Source organism: Vollenhovia emeryi, unplaced genomic scaffold (assembly GCF_000949405.1).
Source record: "Vollenhovia emeryi isolate VEMERY1.0 unplaced genomic scaffold, V.emery_V1.0 DF939152.1, whole genome shotgun sequence".
NCBI classification, from domain to species: domain Eukaryota; kingdom Metazoa; phylum Arthropoda; class Insecta; order Hymenoptera; family Formicidae; genus Vollenhovia; species Vollenhovia emeryi.
Genome location: NW_011967214.1, coordinates 1156353 through 1173441, shown reverse-complemented (window position 1 = coordinate 1173441; position 17089 = coordinate 1156353). Strand labels below are relative to the sequence as shown.

The following is a 17089-nucleotide window of genomic DNA, read 5'->3' as shown; positions in this document are numbered from 1 at the left end:
TGGGGCATCATCTAATAGCGAGAGGTGGAGCGGCGCGCCGAAAAAAAGTTGTCACGCAGCGAGCGGCGAGCTTTTTTGACAACTTTTTTCGGCGCGCCGCTCCACCTCTCGCTATTAGATGATGCCCCACCGTTGCCTGCCGAGTCCGGCCTGCCGCCTTCTACGCTCTCATTCGCTCAGACATTAAAATTAATTTCTCGATAACTACTGCGAATTTTGCAAAATAGTATAGGACTTTTCTATTCAGTTTGCCCCGGTCTATCTGCCATCTACGGGACATACGGGTATTAGGACACACCCTGTATATGTACGCGCGCGCAAATCTTAGATTGTTTTTTCTTCAAGTTAGCGCTTGTCGACAACACAATACAAATAGCTCTGCTAGTTTTTTTATGTACTGGTTTAAGTATTGGTTTAAATACTAGTTTAAGTAATTAAAATTTTTTTACTGGCTGATTATTTCGTGTCGCCGAATAGCTTAAAAATATTTTCGATAAATGTGTAGAAGTGCCACTCCAACAAAAACTCTAGTTTTTTTCGTAGCAATCAACAAAATTAATATAAAAATGGAAGTAAAAGGGGAAAATTTTATGAAATTTTATGAAAGTTTTAAGGTGAAGGGATGGGGCAAAAGGTTTTGAAGACTGGAGATTAGTAACCTTAACAGTTTAGATACATAAAAATTTACGAAGGCTCTGCCTCTCTTCCTACACTCTCATCCAGAGAGATATAACCTAATCTAACCCAAATTTATTTCTAATTCAAGCTTAAAATTAGGATTCGTAAAATTACTATCTGTAGAAAGTTAAAAAGTTAAAAATCTACGTGGAATCACACTCATTCATTTTTCATGAAAAATTTGATAATTTAAAAATTCCTCACGTATTCCATCATACGGTTCCACGTGGGTTTCGAACTTTCTACGAAATGTAATTCTACCCATCCTAATTTTAAGCTTTAATTAAAAATAGGTTATGGATTAGATTATATCTCTCGGGGTGCGGATGCACGGAGAGGAGCTTTCCTCACAGCCCACGCATTCGATTTCCGGACTATTGTAACCGGGTTCGTATACTTTTTTTGTTTTCATCAACACTTCATGACAATCTAATGAATAACTTCAAGTAAAGCAATTTTTTATATAATGTGAAATTTTGGAATTAAACCTAATTAATCCTAAAAAACTTTCCCCCCCCCCCTCTTAAAACTTTCATAAAATTTTATTTTTATAATAATTTTGTTGATTGCTATAAAAAAATTAGTTTTTGTTTGAATGGCACTTCTACAGATTTACTATATTTTCTTCTCGTCGATTCTATCTCGACGATAAAACTGCATAAGAATGATCACGTCGCGGAGGAGCGCCACAATTGTTCCAGCAATTATCTAATGGAAAGCGCTACTGGGATATATCGAATCTCTTTTTACAGAATGAACTTATCAAAAGACTAGGACCCAACGCACACGCGTTCACCATAGAAATTCCATCAATCGCCCCACCATCCGTGCGACTAGTACCAGCTAAGGAATACAATGGTCCACCTATAGGTAACAGCTACGACCTCAGAGTTTACGTGGGTGAGTGGAAAAAGTTTGCCGATTTTCTCGGGCTTCATTTCCTCGGTCCCGACGAACGTATGCACTTCGAACGAGAGACAATAGCGCATCGCAACCCAAAGCGAGATGTACGAGTAATTACGAACGTTCGTGAACGAAATAAGAATGAATGTACTTACGAAGGGACTAGATTTCTATTTCCCAGATACTTAATTAGGAATACGAATTCCAAGGCGTGGAAGAAATTTTTCATAAAAGATGTTAAAATATATTTTTGTGCTTTCAATTTTCAATAATTGAAACACTGTTGCAGCAGCACATTCCTGAGACTAAATCAAGTAAAAAAGTCCTGTACTACTTTTCCCTCCGACAAACAGTTATCGAGATATCATAAACTAAACATTGAAAAAGTTATCCGTATCTTTCATATTTTTGGAGATATTTGCGTGGATCATTTAAAATGAGACACCCTATATAATATAAAGCTAGCCCAAACAGTTCTATGATTAATTTCTCAGTCTTTCGTATTTCTATTACACGCGTAATTTCTCTCTAGAAATAAAAGATAATCTTTACCAATCGGATTATCACAATCAGCCAGTGACTTTTGAATCTAAAAACATCGTGTCTTGATTTCTAGCATAAATTCAAAATCTTTTTCGCGAAAGATCTGCTCAATTATTTGCAATGATGAATTTGTGAAGTGACTCGCGTTTAGCATCAGCTTTATCTCATCGTTGTTATCATACATCGTTAATATTTGAACGGACTTTAACATTACGGTGAATTTTAGCGGAGCGGGCGGACGAACAATTGCACCGTAAAACCATCGTCAGGATGGGAATTCAGGTGATCCAGCGAGCCACGAAGCCGCCCTTACCGTCGATGACTATGTACAGTGTCCCTCTCTCCCAAGAACCATCGACTGGCTCGAGAATTCAAGGATCCAAAACAAGAGTGGCGTTAGCGGAAAATGAAATCATAGAGGATAATGGTTGGTCGCGATTAGCCAGACATATTATACGACGCATACATAGACGAACCTATCATTAAACCTCAAACTCTAGTTATGTCGCCTGTATCTGTATTATATTACTTTCTGAGTTTCTTAATGTGCCATAATTTGCTGTAAATCTTTCAACTTCAAAGCGACGTGACACTGTAGTTACAGTAGTTCGGATAGAGGTCTTCGAGACGAGACTTTAAAAGTTCTTGAACAGCGTATCTCGAGTTTGATGCGAAACTACTAAGATACGTATCTTATTCTCTCATTGTCACTTGGTAAACCGTCACGTTTATCACAGACACGGAGGACAAATTAGAACAAACGCCTCTACACTAGAAAAGTGACAGAAATGCATATTATATTGATGACTTTATGTACTTAATGTTGTGACTAATGAACTTAAATGACGATTATAATTTCTCCTGAGGAAGTACATACGCGTTTTCGAGTTGATATATTATAGAAATTTGTATTTTTTACATGAAAATGCATTTTTCACTTCTCTTGCGCAAAAACGATATAGGATTTCGTTCTTATTTTCGCAGAGAACGTGGGACCACATGCGGCAGTAGAAAAACCATTTTTATTAAGTGATGGTCGCGTCAGATTGGAAGCAGGGCTAGACCACTCAATCTACGAACACGGAGACCCAATCAATGTCCACGTCAGTGTTCGCAACAATAGCTGCAAATCAGTAAAGAGAGTAAAGGTATAATTCACATACACATATACAATATATACATCGGGAAAGTTACTTTATAAAAATATCTACAGTTACAGAGTTTTTTCGCTAAAAATGTAACTAGTTTCAGTTACAAGTTACCAATTCTGAAAAGTAACGAATCGTTACTTTGCCGTTACTTTCTTGCAATGAAAATAAAAATATCAACTCTGCATGTGAATTGTAAAGTGTCGATAAAGGCGTTTATGCGCAAATACAAGGTCCAATGCGAGCTGTGGAGGTTTAAAAAATATATAAAGTAACTATTAATGCAACTATTAAATTAGTTACTAGTTATCGAAAAAATATAACCGAGATAAGTTAGAATTACCAAAAAAAGTTACTGTAACTGTAACTTCGTTACAATAACGAGTTACTTCCCAACCCTGTATATATGTGTATATATATATATATAGCTTAAAATATCTATTATTAAGAATATAAATTGAGAATGTACTTATTACTGCATATCCACGCAAACACATTCATTTTCGTTTGCTTCAGAACGGGAATTTAAAACAGGGCTAGTCTAAATAACAAGAATTAAGTGTAATAAATAGTATATAAAATATATTCTAATATTTTAATTGATAAAATATGAGCACATGAAAAGAAATTCTATTTTATTAATAACTGCAATATGCAAAACGTTCATTTAATAACAGCATATAAAATGATAAATGACAGTTCTTTATCAATAAACATTAACAAAGATTATCTCTATTACCATTTACTTTTCATTGCAACTCATGTTACTGCTGTTTCAGGAGATTATTTGCTACAAAAAATACTTTTAATAAATGTATCATGTATAAATTTGTGGGTTTACATAACGTGAGATAAAATTTGATATTATACACGCATGTGGAAGCGCAACACTGGAAGAAAAATCAGAAAATAGATTTTTTAGTACTTCCAAAATGGTGCGCTATTCCACTTCAAACTTTAATTGTTTATCTAAAAAAAACAAAAACAACAATCTTTTTCAATCAAAACAGTACCGACAATATATATAAAAAAGAATTATTCGTACAAAGAATTTATTTCAGGGGGAAAATTTTTCATTGAATTGTGTGTTGCTGAAAACTCAATTTTTTGCAAATATCAGCCCTCACTTTTAATTAAGTCAGTCAGAACTTAATCAAGAAGCGTTTGCCTCTCCATAATGTGAGAGACTATCTACCGGTCACGACGTCACCATTTTCCAACAACCGAACAATTAACACAGTATTTGTCTTCCTTTTTTCCAAAGTGATGGTGCTTGTGGGTTAAGTGGGAAATTGTACTCTCCACTCGTAAAACGTCAGCGAATCCCGCTCGTGATTCTGTGGCTATCGCACGGCAGTCGATATTTCAAACAGCGCCGGACGTGAATCCCACCAATTGTTCCTTTTCCGACGCCCCTTAGGGAATCAGATACTAGGATATTCATGACCCGGGGCGTCTGCCGGTCTCTCTCCTTATCAGATATATGCTTTTCTCAGTCTTTCTATTTTTTTCTCTTGCCACGACTTTCCATGCACGCAACGTCTGAATGCCGGAATGTAAAAAAGGCCTTGTAAAACTCGAGAGCTCGTCAAACCGATCTTCCGCAATCTCCTGCGTGACGAAAAAAAAAAGTAGGGCTTAATCACCCGTAAGGGGATCTCAATCGGTGACGTTTTCTACGAGATTGCGATAGTCGCAGAGGAAATTTCAGACATGCAAAAGAAACCACAAAATTGTCCTGGCGTCGCTATTCATCTTACTCAGGGCCAGTTTTACAAACGTCGGTTAACCGAAGATGAATCGATTCTCTGTCTCCTTTTTTAGATGGTAATGTAGAAAAAGATAGGAGTCGATGAACCTCTAGTTAACTGATGTTTATATTATAAAACTTAATCTAAAGCCCTTATTAATCTAAAATTTATTTTAAAACGTGAAATCGGAAAATTTGTCGAGATTACATTATAATTTGAGACATTAAATTAAACACTTTTTAATTAGACGTTTTAATTGGATACTTTATGCATGCGGGATGTTCTGCTGCAAGTTCCGTTGAAAATATCTTCAAAAAAAAAGCAGAAATAATAAAATAATCTAAACAGTCATTTTTACAGAGAGCTCTCTGTTTATCTTTCATCTTGCGCAGTTCTTTCTTCGAATTCTCGGAAAAGTTACGAGCCTGTATCATTTCAGTCCTTCAAACCTTCCGCGCTAATTGCATTAATTTGCAAACGTGTTTACAAACAATTTTAATCAAATTAGAAAGAAGCTAGTAAGACAAATATTATTGGTTTCGTAGTCCCATTTATTAATTGGGGATATATGTATAGTAATGCCACTCCCAGCTCTCAAGTTAACTATCGCCTCGTTGGACTTCCGTAAATTTAATAAGCTCGTTAGAACATTCATATCCCATGGGCTCAATAAAAGCCTTAGCAGTCTTGATAAGGACACTGTTCATATTACACGTTCATATTATACTGTTCATACTACACATATGCATGTGATCAAACTTAATTAGTAGCTTTTCGTTAATGCTTTCCGAATAAACCGTCTAAAAAGGGGAGCGATCTTTCCAATGCTTTTCGAATAAGCCATCTAAAAAGGGGAAATGATCTTTCCAATATTCAATAAGCAATAAATAAATTCTTGATAATTTAACAGTGTCTTATATATTTATGAACAATAAATCGCACACAAAATTCGGAAAAGATTGATTTTCTTTTAAAACATTATATAATGGGCATAAAACAAAATAATATCAGTAATGATATAAATATATATTTATTTTACCACTGATTATATTATATAGCGATTTCTCGAATAACTATTTATTTTCGTAGCAGTAATTTATTGAGTTTAACCCTCCGTCGCGCTATTTTTGGTAACATAAATCAACGTGGGGGGTTTTGAGAGACCTCGATAGAAATAAATCACTTTATCGAAAACCCCAAATATTCCCTTCGTTTAATTAGGTTTTTTAGATTCTCGTAGAATATAAAACCCTCTTTTGGAAATAATATTTTAAAGACCCTGCACGATGATTGGAGAGTTAAATGCACAAAACAGTTCATATTAAATTGAACAATGTCAAACACTCGTGCACTTTTTTCTTTCTGCCGCCAGCCTTCACATTTTCTGTACCTCTTTCAACTCGTAGCGGTTGTTACAAGGGGGTGAACAATCATCTCCTTGGGGAGTTAAACGTCTAGACTCTAGAGTTAAATGCCGCGCGATAATATAGCGCAATTATATCTCGCCACGACGCAAAAACTGCAAGAGAACGTTATTGATTACAAAGAAACTTGATTTTTGTAAACAAAGTGATAAACCTCAAACTTCGGACACTTAACCAAGAATAAATCTTTCAATAAGAAAATAAAAAGACATAAGCTAATATTGCAATGGATAAAGAGACATGTATGGTAAATTCAATGCTATTTTTTCCTCGGAAAATGGTAAGCAACATTTGTTGCCTTACACGTGAGCCTGCGAGAGCGCGCCAGTTTATTCATAAATAAACTGTTCGTTTTGCTACTTGCAAGGTAGAAATGAGCAACATAGCAACATAGCATTCTATATCTAATATTCTTACGTCATGACTACTTAGTTACTTGGCCTTCTATGTTCGTAGCATTTGCACTTACGCTAAACTGCTAACGTGCATCGGTGATGGTCTACCACAAAGTGAAACTTCGTAACCGATCTAATTTCTGAGGGGAGTAAATATTTGCGCACCAGTCGCCTTTTAGCATAACATTTACATGTATCGTTGATAATTACACAGGGTGAAAGTGTCGAAAATATATCGCGCAAATAAACATTACACATTTATGCAAATTTCGCACGATGCAAATGATGGCAATATTTCGAAAATTTGAGTCCACGCGCCTTTTATTAATTATAAAAATGACAGACGAACTTTCTATTGCTGTTAATTGAAGGAAAAACGTTCTGATGATTGTTGCGGTAGGAAAAAAATGACGAAAAATAAATTGAGTCGTATGAAATTTTAGCAGCAATTGTTTTTACTTTTATCAGCTGATGCGTCTCGAGATATAAAGAGGGTTTATATTTCTGCTAGAATGTATTATAACAAAAAGTTCTTGCAAAACTTTTTACGCGCACATATTTATACACGAATTTATTTGGATTATTCAACAAGACCCACAAGAGGAGAACACTGAAGATAAATTATTTGACCCTTTGAAGCATGATGGCAACCCACGTTACCACTTCAACTTCTTTACTTTTTGGCCATTTAATTTCTAGTTAACGCATTTAGGTCGGGTTTTTGCATTTCTTGGGAGGGTATCTTAGCGATAAAAGAACATACAAAAAGTTGAGTAGTCTTCAATATTTATTGTAAAAGTTTTATAACTAAACAAATATGAAAAAAAACAGCAATTTTTTCGGAAAAATTCATTATTGACCAAGTTTTTCAAGATTATTTCTTGAAAACTTTGTACAAAAGGGTTTTCGGGGTCGCTCATTACGAATCTGATGTCAGATTTTCAAAATTCAAAATGGCCGATCTAAACTGGCGGAGGTAAAGTACGTGAATTTTTTTAAGTTATTAAGTTTTTCAGCATTTTCGTTTGATTACGGTATTTAAGGACTTTTTAGGTCGTTGATTACAAATTCCATGTTTTTATTCAAAACTCGGTATCTACGGATCAGGTGTACAATTAGAAAATAACACTTTATAAATAAGAATCTGAAATCGGTAAATTTTGCGCTATTTTTTATATTCCATAAGAATTTTCAACTGGAATTTATATTCCATGGGTCCTAATAATATCTAAATAATGTTTCTTAGCATAGTTGAATTACAGTTGAATGATGTTATTCTTTTAAGTTTTGAATTGCGTCACTTTGAATTATGAAAATCTGATAACGTATTCGTAATCAGCGACCCCAAAAACTCTTGTATACAAAGTTTCACAAAAAAAATGGTTCAATAGAAAAATGTATGCTTCAAAGGGTTAACAGTTTCCAGATATCCTGTATAAAAGGAACGTTGAATACTCCACAAATCTCCAGTATACATATGTAGTTTAATTTCAGGACTTGACGCTCCTTTCACGATCCCCTTGAGGTCTAATAGGTGTCCGTAGTTCGCATCTTAAGGCGAAATTAGCGAATCTAATCCAGCTTTCTCTCTCGGTATACAAATACGACTACCTCTATGTAAGTGCAACTTGTGTAATAAGACCACGAATGGATATTAGAGACAAACGGAAACATTCAGGGTGAAACTTCTCGGCTTTATACTCTACTATCATCCCAGTACGTTAATCTGTTTGGAAGGAAGATAATGAAGGATCTGAGAGAGTTAGATTAAAGAATAACTTGATTGTAGCATCGGCATTAAAAACAAGAATCACACTTATTTTATCATACGTAGATTTATCTTATTTAATATTCTGCGGAAAAAAATTAGTATTTTAGTATAGCTTTAAAACAATAGAAACACACAGCTAATACAAATCTGTTTTCTTTTTCTTCACATCCCTCTAATGGAGAAAAACACAATCATGAAAATTCATGGTACATTAATTGAACAGATTCTAGTGTATACAGTTGACAAACCACTCGCCGCTAAAGCCTCGAGGCTTAAAGCCTGTCAGGAAAGCGGAGGCTCAAATAGCGATTGTTGGCCAACGGAATATTGATTAATTCAAAACGTCAATTTCGAAGAAGTTCAAGGAGAGCAACCGTGTCCTCGGGCAGTATATGTCTAAGCGTGCGCATTAACGGACAATTAAAACGAAAGACAGGCATTAGTAAGGTAAAAATACTACAGCATGTGCAAAGCTGATTGCGAAAATTTAGCAAGAAGTAGCACAGGCGACAAAGCTAAAATTCTGCAGACCAATACTTTGAACTACGCGTTTCAAAGTCGCTTCTGCGAAATGTCACCGTAAAGTATATGTATACGTTTTAATCCTCGATATTCGCTGAGCTTTTTACACCCCTATAATAAATTTAGACTCCCGTGAAAATCGCTCTTTTTACAAACACTAGGGGGAAAAAATGTTGTGCCTTCAACAAAACAGTTTAGTTGGAGTAATGTTTTACAATTACCAAATATCTTGTTTTATATAACGAAGCATTTAGCTTCTACTAAATTCATTTTTCGGTTTTATTCTCGGGATCAAATGATTTTGTTCTTAAAACAATGCTCAATAAATACAACCTATTGGTTTTCTAATGCATTAAAATTGAGACTTAATATATACTAGTAATCAAATTGTTAACTGCAAAGAATCAGTTCGCGTTACCAAGCATTTTGGTTCTCATAAGAAAATTTGCATTGTGTTAAAGCTTTTTGATTGCTATAAGAAAAGTATTGCGTTATAGAAACAAAACGTAAACAATAAAGATATTCGTTTACGGCAACTAAACAATTTAGTTCGGCACATTTTAACCAAATTGTTTTGTCGTGGCAACAAAATTTTGGTTTATACAGCAAGATGTTTTCCCTTGTGAAGACTTGCATTATAGCTGCAGAAACAAGTTTGGGGAGCTTCCCATAAGAGACGCGCTTACACTGCGGTTACACGCATCTGTCTGCTCACACTCAAGAATTCATAGCATCCTATCCGATGCCTAATTAAATATTCTATACATGAGTGAGTAAGTCAATAAGCGCCGTCACAATTCAACCAGATGAAACAACTGCGAATTAAAAACGAAATTAGAAGCTGACTTCTTTGAAAAAATTTTGAGACCTCGAATGACTAAATGTTCCTTCTTTCAAAAAAGATTAAGAGAGCAGCAAAATAGATTAGAGATACTATCGAAATGTCCATCAAGCGTAATCGTGCATAATGCCGATAATTAATGCCGATAAATGAATAATAATTCCATCGATTCTTTAACGTATCTCGCCACCTTACGAAGACAAGGCAATAACGTACAAACGTTGATGTCGGCGATTTTTTGTGACGACCGACAGGAATCGACAGACGCCATTTCCACTCGAAGCTACCCTACGAAGCCACGAAGCGAAACGTTGAAGCTATAATTCAATTTGTTTCGCACACATGCAGGGAGCGAGAGACAAAGAGACGCGACGACACTGAATTGGATTCGTCTACGATAACCCGCGTTGATCTGCCCGACTATTCTCTTCTTACGGGAACACTTGCGATACAAATAGAAATCTCTCTGAAGGAAGGACCAACCCGTGGAGATGCCAAAGGTTACGCCGTGACAGGAAATTGCGTTCGCATCAGGTGCTTTTGAGCTCTACTTCATTAAAAGCAATGGAGAACGTTGTTTGAAAATAGGTGCACGGTACACCCTGCCGATATTCTGCCCACCAGCTAGAAAGGACGGGCGTAGCCCTATGGTAACTCTGTTCCAGCAGTTAAGCAAACAAATCGACACTCCTTGACCGCCTAAGTTATGCGAATTACATTTTGTAATCAAATTTCAGTTCGTGACCAAAACACGGATACAACAGACGTCAGCGAATAAATTGATTTCAGTGGATGATAATCCAAATACACGAATCAATCCGATCGACAAAAATCGGGAAGATAGCTTGTAAGACAGGAGCTCTTTTAACATGTCGCTTTAAAAAGTATTTTCATCACCAAGCTCTTTACCTCCCGTACATTTAATTTGGAATTTAATCGCAGGTTTTAAACATATTCTCGCTACAATCGGCAAGAACGCCACAATCTTTTCAGGAGATAATTTTTTAAATAAATTCTACACATATCTCTGCTTTTATTTTGAGACACAAAGGAAAAAATCAAAGAATTAGTTTTTCTAAATAAAATGGTATCCTCTTAACAAGTCACTTGCCTCTGTGAATTTATACGCAGTAATATAATGATAATAAAATAAAATCCTCGAATTATGTTTTACGAACAAATCAGATAAAAAAAAATAAACCATATTCGCAGTTATAGATATTAATTGAAAAGTCACGCCTTTATCCGTATTATACGACGAAACGTTTGCTTCGCAGATATTTGTCGTGCAACACGTGGACGTTTGCATGTTTAGTAACGGCAAATTCAAGAATGTTGTGACCGTTATGTCCTCGCAAGAGGGCTACCCCCTGGGCCCAGGTCGCAATTCGAGGAAGACTTACACGCTCAGGCTCGTTCAGGGCACGACTGAGAATTGGATCGCCTTAGAAGACAGCTACACGAAAACCGGATCGAGTCTGGCAGCAACGGTTGTTAACCCCAGGAACAGACCCGATGACAGGAACGTTTATATGATTTACGTGTCCTATTACGTAAAGGTACTTTCTATTATGAGAAAGAAGAAAATAAAGATCGTCACGCGGAGACAATTATCTCTTAAAATTTATTCCGAAAATGATGTAATCGTGGGACAACACGGCATTTCGAAGAATTTTGTGAGTTTTTTTATTTTTATCATACGTTTTACTAGTAATTATACTTAGTATATATTTTACTAATAAAATGTATGGTAAAATTTTAGAAAACTCTCATTTCTTCGAAATGCCATGTCATTTCACGATTACATGATTTTCAGGGTGAACTTTAAGAGAAAATTCTCTCCGTGCAGATGCACCTACTTTAGGGGATAAAGTAATCTTTAGAAACCTGGGCCGCACATTGCGGGAAAAGTATGAAATCTCGTACTCCCTCGGTATGAGAACAAATTCTAGTGAAAATTTATATATTAAATGTTTTCATTTCGGATAAAAATGAATACAAATAAAATAGTCCGTATGTTCTCGACGTAGTCCAGTAAACTCAATACTATTCTGGCCCTTGAACGTGAATCTTTTCCTCTAGCGTGAACTCGTCAAATATAGAATTCATCAATAAATTCTTTTTACTTTTTGCGAATTTGTGCTAAAGAAAACTATTCACGATCGAGCTCCACGGACTCGATTATGAATCTTTTCCTCTGGCATAAATTCGTGAAAAGATGAAAAATTTCATCGACAAATAGTGAAATTCTTGAATAAAATTTTTCACTCTTCACGAGTTCACGCTAGAAGAAAAGATTCATGATCGCGTGCCTGGAGACAACTTTATACTATGTTGGAAACACAACAGACAGATGATTCCTATTTCTGTCTCTTTCTCGTAATTCTTTTGGATAACAATTTTCTATCTCACCTTATGTAGTGAGATAGAAATTGCAAGATAGAAAATCGTTGACCAATCGAACCTACTAAAAATCAGTCTCACTCTGCCCATCTTCAAGAGGGCAGTATAGGTCTTCCAATATACTGTAGATTTCACTGACATATTCTCATACTTAACGCAATACTGTTTTAAGAAAAAAAAATTAAGCATCTTTTTCGATTCGTCTTCATTTAAGCTAAGCAGACTGACTCGTGCTCTGCGATTATCAACTCAAATATAATATACGAGGCTACTATGAGGTAACGTGCGAAGATAAATCATAAAGATTTCCAATTTATCGTTTTCTCTTCAAGGTCAAACTGTTCATTTCGGCGATGGGCGGTGAAGTATCTGTGAAGCTGCCGTTCACGCTGATGCACAGGCACACGGATCAGGACCTCGTGGAATTCCCGTCCCCTATCCGGGAGGCATCTAAGGAATTTGGAAAGAGCGCGAACGACACCACGGAGAATTCCGACAGCAGTAGTAGTCATCGGAATAAGGGAAACAGGCTGGAGGACATTAGGGAGCAGGAGTCGAGGGTGGGTGACGTGGGTCTGAGAGAACACTGCGAGGGGGACGACAGCACCTGAGAGCGGGCGCAACGAGGCGACGCGATGTCGCGGCCGTCTGCCAGGAAGAGCAGCGATGCGAAAGCCATCAAGAATTCGAATCACAAGGCCTGCAGGCTCAGCGTCAACATTCAACGAGTTTGGTGCTGCTTCAGACGAGCCTCCTAGTAAACGGATAAATGGAAGTCTCGTAGCAGTGATTGACTGATAGCGTTTCGCTTGCGCCATTGTTGCGATTCCTCCTGTTTTCTCACGGGAAAATCTCGCAACGATCGCATGTCAAAAGGGGGGGAAAAAAGAGGATAAGATAACGTATAAATAAGTGAACTTTGTCAATTGTCGTTAGAATCATTGAATGTACACGTAAACGTGGATATCTCATTATTTTTCTTTGGAGGTAAAAGGATTATGTGCAATTTTAGAGAAGCAATGAACGACTTACCGCGCTTTACATTTCGTAGAGAAAATTTTATAGAGGCGCGACTAATTATAAGACATTGTATTTTCAGGAGGGATCAAGAAGTCGTGCGTATTATCGCACAGATCAAGATTTGGATTGTCCTCAATAGAAAAAGGAATGTTTCAATGAATGTCATTGCTGTAATCAAGTATGCGAAGTTGCAAGCTACTAGTGTATCATACATAAGTCGTATCTCTCGGCATAAATTCACTGACATTTCGTTGAAAGACTTGATTTCGCAAATTTTCCACCTAGAGCTTTCATCATGTGAAAGAGAAAGATCTCCCAAGAGATGAGTGTCCCTGTATATTAACTCCGTTGGATAATATTAAGGCGATATACATATATATATGTAATATATTCTTATAAACTACGAGAATTTTATCGCTCACTACCTGGCTATCTAAAGCTTCGTGAATGTAAATCAACTCGAAACTGTTTGCGTTTGTATCTTCCTACTTGTTTAAGATATGAGAAGTCTCCTACTGCCACCTGGATCACTCGCAAACATTTCTCCGTTCATTAATTTCGAAAGCATATGAAAGAACAGAACATTTCCTCAGTCTTGCATACAAAACTTGTAGACTTATCTACTTACTTCCTATACTGAAGTAATATATACCGAATTAAAACTATCAAAGATATTTTTCCAAGGAGATAAAGATATATCTATTTTTTATTATAACGATCAATGTACAAATTATCCCGCTATCACTAGATAAAATTTGAACTGTATATTTCTTTCGACAACCGTGAAATTCGATTTCTTCCGGAGGATCCCTGATATCTTAAGCGAGAGTTTTCCGCTGCAAGTTGCAGCTTCGATATTATAATCGTAATATCGAGACGAAATATTTTTATGCGTATTCACAATTGAAAGTACATTTAAACTTAACTGAAAGAAATTAATTACATTTAAACCTAACCGAGAGAAATTAATTATATATATCTACAGTATCAATTGTACAGACAATTTTTTAATTTTCATATAAACTACAAAACCACCATATCTATCATTAACATTTAATCATTTCATCTAGTGATACTGAAATGACTTGCGCAATTACATGCTTTTGTCCGCAAGAGAAACTATTACACTGACTGACCAATCCTGTGCAAAATGACAAACTAATTGCGACTAAACGAAAAAAAAAAGGTTATCATAGTAATCATTTCCAAATGAGATGTGGTATTAACACTACGTCAAGTGAAACTTGAATCGCTTCTCTATCCACAATAAGATATGTAAAGATGTACAGATTGTATCTTTAGCATTGTAAATAATAAATACATATATGTATTTATATAATAGTTACATAAATTTCTGTAATATCTAAACCGATCATGTCCTATCTGCAATAGGACATGATTATATAATTAAAAATTATGATAACATATCGTAAATTGTCGCGAGCGAAAATTTATATTCTATAATTCACGCGGTATCTCTGACTTTCGTCCTTTTATTTGAGCATAAGTTAAAAATCTGAAGCGAGTCTTAACTTAATGTCTCGTTGAAACGTAGTACTTTCAACAAGCAACATATTGAGCAAGCTGTACAAGGATGGGCAAAGTTGAGAGGGTGTGTGTGTGTGTGTGTGTGTGAAGTTGGCAGCCCATTTTCAAACACCAAACGTTTCATTAACACTTTGCATCCGCAATAATTCTACAGTTTCTAACAGGTTTTGATTTGGATAAAAAATGTTGGAAACTATTTCTAAAACCTATCGGGAACTGTAGCCACTGTATTGTCGCGCAGATACTTTGAGGTGCCAACTTCGCGGTGATCAAAGTTGACCAATTTGATAAATAAGTATTTAATGATCTTTTGCTGAGAAATCAGTATTCTAATATTTCTATAAATTCTTATATCCACAGCGTTTTTATTCTACGTTACTAAATTTTGTTCTTAAATTTTATTCAATATATAGCAAACATATAAACATGTAGTCCTTTATCGTGGACTAAAGCGCAGCTTCCCACACGTTAAAATTAATTCTGCGTTCCTAATCCCCCGACGTTTAATTACTGTTTATTGTATCTTAGACCGACTGTGACCAAATTCTGATTAACTTACCCAATGGTTAACTTGTATAAAAAAAAATTCATAGCACTTTATTTGTATAAAGAGAACTATAAGGGCTGGTTGTTCCAACCTCTTGATAAGTTAACTAATAGTTAAATCATACATGTCTATTCTCCTTCAAATTAGATAAAGATAGACATATAATTTGACTGTTAGTTTGCCAAGAGGTTGGAAAAACCGATACTGAGAGTCGCTTTTTCCAACCTCTTGGTAAGCTAACTAATAGTTAAATTACACTTCTATCTTCGACTAATTTGATAAAAAAAACAAAGACACATATTATTTAACTATTAGTTAATTTACCAGGAAGTTGTAACAATCGGCCCTTGATCCTTTATAATAATACCCGAGACAGAGAGAGAGAAAACTAGATTGAGAACAAAAAGTTGTATAGTTAGAAGTTTTACTACCAACGCTCGTAGGGGATTACTCACTGATTAATGCGTTCAATCAAACTTTTATCGAAGTCAGCCTGAAACTTCGTATAAAGTATACATCATAATTTATTGGCCAAAGCCCATGGCTATTAAACAGCTGAAAAGCAATCGTTAGCAAATTGCTGTCGTCCTTGTTATCTTTTTAAATTAATCATTTGAGCGTCGAGTTAGTTTTTGCCCATCCCTGATTGTCGCACATCGCTTGCCACGCATGGCAACGAGTTGTATAATAGGATACATGTATTACAAACTCACCGTGCCACTGCGACCTCGCATATCCCCTGACGATCTTCTTGTTAGCTTTGCCGACGTTGTCCTGCACGTCGATCAAGATATACTTGAATCTCCCGTGGCCGTCGATATCCACGTCGGGCACGTTGTCCAGCAACTGAGACATCCTGGCGAATCGACGTGCACTTACTAACCCTGTAAAATACGCAACAATAAACGTACTGTACACTGCAACAGTAGCTCAGGCTCAGGAGTGTCTCGCACACGCATTTGAGGCCGCGAAAGAGCTTAACTCTTGCCTTAAACGACTGGACTCAATTTCTTACGTTTAAAGCTCTATATTTACAATATTGGACAAGACGGTCTACCCTCGCCGTCAGTTACGGAGATAATTACAGCCTGTTTCCCCCGAAAGTAGAAACGTAATTTCTTTTTTACCCTAACATGACCGAGTTTTCGACAATCTCGTCATTTAGCGTGTATACTCGAGAAATTCATAGAAATCATACTCTGGTTATTGTAGCGTCGCGAATCGCTTGCAATGCTGTCGACATAACCTGACCACTTTCTATTTATATCCAGGTATCGCATCGCGTTAATAATAACATTCTTCTGTCACTGACTGAAATAGCATATCTCGAATACTTGTGCCTCAACGCACGACATAACGTTGTCCCACTGTAATCACCGTTAAATACCTTTTGGAGCAATTTGCCGGCCACCAGTCACAGCTAATCTGAACTTCAAAATTGCAGCCATGAACATGCGTTCTGTGTACTAAACGTGTGATTGGTCGACTTTCCGCTCGTAAACATACACCTGCTTATATTTGCCCAACGACCAATACCGTCATTTTATTTCAGAATTAAGTGACGGCATTGGTTATTGGGGCAAGCAGGAGCATGT

The 17089-nt window shown here is 36.2% G+C and overlaps 2 protein-coding genes across 5 annotated transcripts in view; one reads left to right on the top strand and one right to left on the bottom strand.

Moving 5' to 3' along the window:
* LOC105565462 (phosrestin-2-like) overlaps positions 1 to 15702 on the top strand; it is a 61019-nt gene extending 45317 nt beyond the window's left edge. For all 3 annotated transcript variants that reach the window (XM_012018699.1, XM_012018697.1, XM_012018698.1), the window contains 5 exons: positions 1431 to 1578; positions 2351 to 2551; positions 3109 to 3272; positions 11254 to 11535; positions 12712 to 15702. In XM_012018699.1, coding sequence (XP_011874089.1) covers positions 1431 to 1578; positions 2351 to 2551; positions 3109 to 3272; positions 11254 to 11535; positions 12712 to 12990 — 1074 coding nt within the window. In that variant the 3' untranslated portion in view covers positions 12991 to 15702. The remainder of the gene's footprint in view (positions 1 to 1430; positions 1579 to 2350; positions 2552 to 3108; positions 3273 to 11253; positions 11536 to 12711) is intronic.
* Positions 1 to 16990, bottom strand: part of LOC105565463 (sex-regulated protein janus-A-like) — an 84123-nt gene extending 67133 nt beyond the window's left edge. Inside the window, exons 1-2 of one of the 2 annotated variants that reach the window (XM_012018701.1) lie at positions 16882 to 16990; positions 16208 to 16378 (exon numbers count right to left, since the gene is read on the bottom strand). In XM_012018701.1, coding sequence (XP_011874091.1) covers positions 16208 to 16378; positions 16882 to 16948 — 238 coding nt within the window. In that variant the 5' untranslated portion in view covers positions 16949 to 16990. The other variant, XM_012018700.1, reaches the window with a different exon arrangement.
* Between the last annotated feature and the right edge of the window lie 99 nt (positions 16991 to 17089).